Source organism: Orycteropus afer, unplaced genomic scaffold, assembly GCF_000298275.1.
Source record: "Orycteropus afer afer isolate SDZICR_OR568_19922 unplaced genomic scaffold, OryAfe1.0 scaffold00057, whole genome shotgun sequence".
Classification (NCBI taxonomy): domain Eukaryota; kingdom Metazoa; phylum Chordata; class Mammalia; order Tubulidentata; family Orycteropodidae; genus Orycteropus; species Orycteropus afer.
The window spans coordinates 13,354,229-13,360,410 of NW_006921644.1; the positions used below are offsets into that span (position 1 = coordinate 13,354,229).

The 6,182-nt window shown below is 51.1% G+C and overlaps 1 protein-coding gene across 1 annotated transcript in view; it reads right to left on the reverse strand.

Annotated features, from left to right (window-relative positions):
• The window catches only part of DBNDD1 (dysbindin domain containing 1), a 7,656-nt gene extending 7,332 nt beyond the window's left edge, over positions 1-324 (reverse strand). Inside the window, exon 1 of the mRNA XM_007939246.1 lies at positions 253-324. Within this exon, the coding sequence (XP_007937437.1) occupies positions 253-324 (72 nt within the window). The remainder of the gene's footprint in view (positions 1-252) is intronic.
• Between the last annotated feature and the right edge of the window lie 5,858 nt (positions 325-6,182).

Genomic DNA, 6,182 nt, shown 5'->3' on the forward strand with positions numbered 1-6,182 from the left:
AAAACCTCCCCCGAAGATCCCGGGCGCTGCGCACCCTTCCCACCAACACCCGGTTTCCCGCGGCCGCCGCCTCCTCTGCGGAGCCTCCCTCCCCCGCCAGGCTGCTCCCTGCACTGCCCCCAGGCTGCGCACTGGCTCAGCAGTGGTGCTTGCGGCCTCTCATTCAGTTCCTTTTCTTTGAATTGTCTTTATTTCGTTGTTGTTGGGAATATACACAGCCAAACATACAGCATCTCAAGTTTCTGCGTGTACCATTCGGCGACGTTGGTGACACTCTTCCAGTGGGGCAGTCTCACCCTCCTTTTCCGAGTTGTTGTCCTCCATGAACGAGAACTTACTGCCCCCTGAGGTTCCTGTCTAATCTTCCCAGTTGCTTTTGTCAGTTAGATCCCATATAGTCCCTTGAAGAGCATAATACTCAAAGCACCATTGTGTATTAGTTAAGCTCAACTGTTGTTTGGTTTTAAGAAGAATAAAGGGAAGAGGTTTGGCTTGCGGTTTAAAGATTATCTCAAGGCAATAGTGTCAGAGGTTCATCCACCCTCCATGGCTCCAGAAAGTTTAGAGTCCATGAGAATTTGAAATTCTGTTCTGCATTTCCCTCCTTTTGACCAGGATTCTTCTATGGAATAATGGTAGGTGCGGTCCAGTTCTGGTCTCATGTCCAAGGAGGCAGTTGTTCATGGAAGCAGTCAACCACATGTTCCATATCCTCCTCCTATTCCTGACTCTTCTTCTTCCTCTGTTGCCCCAGGTGACTAAAGACCACTTTCTGTGCCTTAGATGGCTGCTTACAAGATTTTAAGACCCCAGGCACTACCCAATGAACTAGGAGGTAGAACAGAAGCACTAAACATGTGATTAGGCAAATTAACTGGGATGTCCCCTGAAATCATGACCCTATACCTCCAAACAGGGAAACACATCCCATGAGGTGTTTGGTTGTACATAACCAGCCTCAGCATCTACTCTCTCTTGCTCTCTTTTTTGGTTGTTGTTGTAAATATGTCCACCACACAACTTTTGCCTCTTTTTATAGGTGTACAATTTATTGACAACAAGTACAATAATCAGCTGAGCAGCCCTAACCCTAATCAATGCAGTTTTCTCTCACTGTGTTTCCTTCTTTATTCTCTAACAAGTTCAGGCTTATCTGAGTCCAATATCAAGCCCAAGGGTCATATTATTCTCTAAAAAGTTTAGGGTTACTACAAGGGGAGGCCAAAGGGTAAAGGCAAGACCCTTGGGCCATTGGCTTATGGAGGCAGAAAGACCACCAACTAGTACTCAGGTTAGTGTGAAGTTATAGATTGTGATAGGCAGGGAGGCTGTAAGAGGTGGCTGTTGGGATGAGGGTGATGTAGGTATGGGAGGAGTAGCAGGTGGGGGGCATGGTGGATGCCCTGGGGAAGGAAGGGCTGGGTGAGCAGAGGCCGAGGGTGCTAAATCTAGTCCCATGTCCATGTCCTTGGAATCTATTGCAAGAGGCCTGCGCCAGCCCTGGAACAGTGGGGAGACTTAATTAAGAACTCATAGGGCATGTTCTGTTAGTTGCCCAGTGACTCTAAGGGGGAGTACTTTCCATTGAGCCTGTTTTCCAGGAGCAGATATTGAGCACAGAGAGGGCAGGTAATTTGCAGAGGCAGCACAGCCAGGTGCCCTGAAGTCAGACTCTTAGCCCAGACCCCATGTTTTGCACTTCTACAAAGACAAACTAAACTCATGAAGAGCATTGGGAAGGAAAAGCTTGTCCACAGGCAGGAGTGGAAAAGGCTCACAGAGGAGGGAGGTGTGTATTCGCCTGGCCTCTACAGACAAACTTCTTCAGTCTCAGATTGCTAGAAAGACTTCCCAAGAAGGGCCAGACCCACTGTGGTCAGTGCATCTTCAGCCAAGAAATCAGACACTGAAGGCCCTCAGTCCTGCCCAGGTGCACCCAGAGCCCTTGCCCTTGTGCCTCAACACCAGAGATGCAGTAAATAGCTTCCATTTTCAGTACACACACACACACACCAAAAAAACAAAAGAAAATGAAACTGCTGCTTGCAACCCTCTAAAATGATCTTATGGTCCTGCAGTTTGATGCTTCATGGAGCCCGGCCTCACAAAGATGATAATGAGCCCCAGGATGGGGGGTATGGAGAGAAGCAAGCCAAGGACTGCTGTGGGAAGTGGGGACAGTGTGGGAGCACCAGCCACCTGGAGTCAGGTGTTTTTTCCCAAAACAGCCACAGCAGTATTTCTGCTTTTCCAAAAATATGCACTCCTGCTGTGACCGCCTTCTCCCATCTATATTTGTTCCCTTAGAACCTGGGTGAGCTTGTCCAGTCAATAGAATGTGGTAACAGTGGTGTTATTATGTAACCTCCAAGGCTGGGTCATGGAAAGGATTCAGCTCCTGCTGGCTCTCTCTCAGAGCACTCACCTCAGAGCCCAGCCGCCATGTTGTGAGGAAGCCCAGCACATACAGGGAGGCTGCCTATGTATGTTGTAGCTTTAGCCTCAATGAAGTCTCAGCCAACAGCTAGACAGGATGGCCCCTCAGATGATTCCAGACCCTGCCTTGAGCCTCCCCTGTAGGTGGTAAGTGGACCCAGGGTAAGCTGTCCTCACTGAGTCCTGACCAAACTGCAGATTCACAAGCAAATCATTGTACTAAGTCAGCATGTTTTAGGGCAATGTGTTACGCAGCCCTAGTAATTGTAAGAGTAATTGCTAGTTAATAAGTACTCCTATTTGAATGTAGACTGATAGAGAAGGGTCTTGTCAGAGGCCCCTCTAGGTGGTGAGTGGCAGGCGGTCTGACTCTGGAGGCCAGCATTCATCTTTCATTTGTTACTGGGAACAATTTCAAACACACACAAAAGTAGAGCAAATAGCACAGTGAGTTGCATGCGGCCATTGTTCAAATTCAGCTATTACTAGCTCACGGACAATCTTGTTTCTTTTATGGCCAAATCACTGACCTCCTCTCTCAGGTTATTTTGAAGTAAACCCTATACACTTTATATCATTCCATTTGTAAAAACTTTGGTCTTTATCTCTAAAGGAAAGGAGAGTCCTGTTGTTTGAACACTCTGCTTTGCAAAACCCAGACATCAAGGGAGCTGACATAGTGGACTCAGGACCAGGTGGGCCACATGTTGGGTGAAACGGCCAGTGTGTGTGGATTAACACTTGCTCTGGGATTTTTGCAAGAAGTGCACAGGTTATTTATCAGGGTTTCTGAGTGACACAGCTTGATACTGAACATAGTATCTTAAGCCACACATGTGAGGAAAGGGCTCTTTTCTAAAACTCTGAACTCAAATCCAATATGAAAAACTCAGGTCCTGGTTGGGAGTCAGAGACATGGCAGCTAGGTGTCCATGCAATTAATCTCCGCCATCTACACCGATGCAAACAGGACACACTGAGAGGTCAGTTTCTGACAGAGGGGTACCCTGTCTTGGTTATCCTGAGCGAACCCTCTTTTTGCCCTTCTGTGCAAGGAATTATTGTTACTGTGTTTATTTAATTCAGTACTCACAGCCAGGCTTCTAAACAAAAGGCCAATCAGAATGAAGCATCTAGCATATTGGGTCTTCTAGAAAGCACTGGTGATAATCACCCCACTGGGCTGCCCACCTGCATCATGTTGCCTGCCAGACCCCCTCTGGGAGGACCCTGCCTCTGGGGGAGAAGGCCCATCTTGCCAGCAGAGTCTGACATGGAGCTGGCAACATGTCCGACATATGAAGACTTAGGGGAATGATCTAGAGAAATCAAGGAGCTCTGGTAGCATAGTGCCTAAGGCACTTGACTGCTAACCAGAAGGCTGGCAGTTCAATCCCATCAGCCACTCCTTGGAAGGAAGGTTGGGCAATCTACTTCGGTAGTGATACCACCTCAGAAACTCAAGGAGAGGTCGCTATGAGTCGGGTCCTACTCGATGGCACATAACAACAACAACGATAAATCATGGCTCCTTCCAACTGGCTGCTCCTCTCCAAGAACAGTCGGGACTTGGTGGGCAAACAGTAAGCCCTTCAGGTCCATCGCAGTGGCTGCTGGAGGACGCTCGAGGACTGAGCAAACCCAGCTACTGAGACATTCTTTCTCTCTGAGCTGGACAGGAAGACTTAAACCCATCTGAGCCCTCCCTCATTACTCACATTTGAAAAAAAAAATTTTTTTTTATTGTGATTTGGGTGAAAGTTTACAGAGCAAACTGATTCCATGGCAGTGCATTTGGTTTGGTGTTTGGTACCACAAAAACACTATTCAAGAAGATGCTCAGGTTGAGAGTATAGAAAGAAAGATACATACTGTGTAAAGATGGGTGTCTGCCATGACAAATTCTGTCTTCTGGGTGACATAGGTCCTCCCATTTAGGTAATAGGGTGGTGGAGGGGATGGGAAATTCACTTTGGAGATCATAAAATGGCTACCATTTGTTTTACTGATCCCTCTCTCTTTTTCAGCAGGATCTGTCTGGAAGCCTGAGAGAATTCTCCTCCATGAGAGCAGAGGGCCACCACCAAGGTTGTGTTAGGGGTGGGTATGCTGTCACTTAGCAATAGGGGCAGGTGTCAAGCAGGCAGCTGATTTCAAAACTTTGGAGCTAAGCTGGAGCGTTTTTTCTTTCTTTTTTCCTGAGGGTTTGTGGAAATTCAACCATCTTCAACCTTCAACTGTGCAGCAGGTGGGAGGACGCTTCAAAGGTGAGCAGCATGAGGTGAGTCCCAGAGGGGGAGACTCAAACCCAAATTTGAGTTCGATTTGGACAACGATCTGGAACCTTGTTAGTCCTTGGTTCATTCGTTAATGCATTCGTCCAACACATCTTTACTGAGAACCTGCCCAAGGCGCTGGAGCTCAGAGGAAGGGACATAACGCCTCCTCCTCTGGTAGTGCCGTCAGGCACTTAACTACCAACCAGAAGGCTGGCGGTTCAAACCCACCAGCTACCCTTCGGAAGGAAGATGGGGCAATCTACTTCCGTAGTGATACTGCCTCAGAAACCCAAGGAGGGCTCACTATGAGTCGGTCCGACTCCACAGCATATAATAACAACAACATGTGCCTCTAAGGGCCTCCTGTGCTCCTTACATAGTGATACCGCCTGGGAAACCCAAGGAGGGGTTGCTATGAGTCGGGTCAGACTGGGCGTAGTGAGTTTGGGTTGATTTTCGCTACCTTCATGAAGCTTAAGGCATGGTAGGGGACAGGCACTAAAGCGAAGACATGTGCTATATTCCCTGTGAGGTGACAAAGTGCTAGTTTCCAGTTTCCAGTTCGCAGGCCACGAAGGGTCCAGCGGAGCACAGAGCTCCCGGGCCTGTGTCAGGACCCCACGCGTCGCAGAGTGGAGTTGGGGCCCCTTCGTCCCAATTCGCCAACAACGCGCCTTTAGGAGTGTCGGAGAGCTCAGGCGACCCGTGACGCGAAGCCCCGGATGGCGGGAAGGCCTCCCAAGCTTCTGAGACCCGGAGCTCCTCCCCTGAGCGTGTTGCTGGGGACGCGCTCCCGCCGTTGCCACGTCTTAGTGGCGCAGACGGAGTCTCGCGAGGATCTCCGAGACTTGGCGCGGGAGCGCCGAGAGTTGCCGGGAGACCGCGCAGTTTCACGCCGCGGGCGCGTCGGTGTGGTGCTGGCTGTGGGGCCGGGCTGGCAGATCCATGGTGAGGGGCCCGGGTGATGGGCTGTGGCCGGTGCGGGACCCCGGGCCGGAGTCTGCGCAGCCTGGGGCCTGGAGCTCGGGGCCGTGGTCTGTCCGGGGTGCTGTGCTCCCGGGGCTAGTCGGCGAAGCTCTGAAGAGCGAAGCCCGCTGTGCGGACTGGGCGAGAGCCCGGGCCGGCGGGCTGCGTCGCCCGGAGTCAGGGCCTCCCAGGGCGCACAGGACCCCAGGGAGGCCGGCCTGGGCCCCGGGGGTGACCCCGATGAGGGGCGGGGAAAGAGCGTGAGAAGAAAGGTGTGTGTCAGAGCGTTTCCCGGCCCTAAGGGGACATGGACGCACCCGACAGCACAAGACAGCGCGGGCCTCGGGGAGCGCGGAGCGCGCGAAGAGCAGGATCGAGACCGGGGGCGGGCACCTAGGGTGCGCCCTGTCACCACTCCCTGTTGGGCCCTTCACGCAGCGCGTGGAGGCTCTCCTCTCCTGGGTTCTTTCAACTTTGATGTTTGGAAGACAGCAAAGCTTA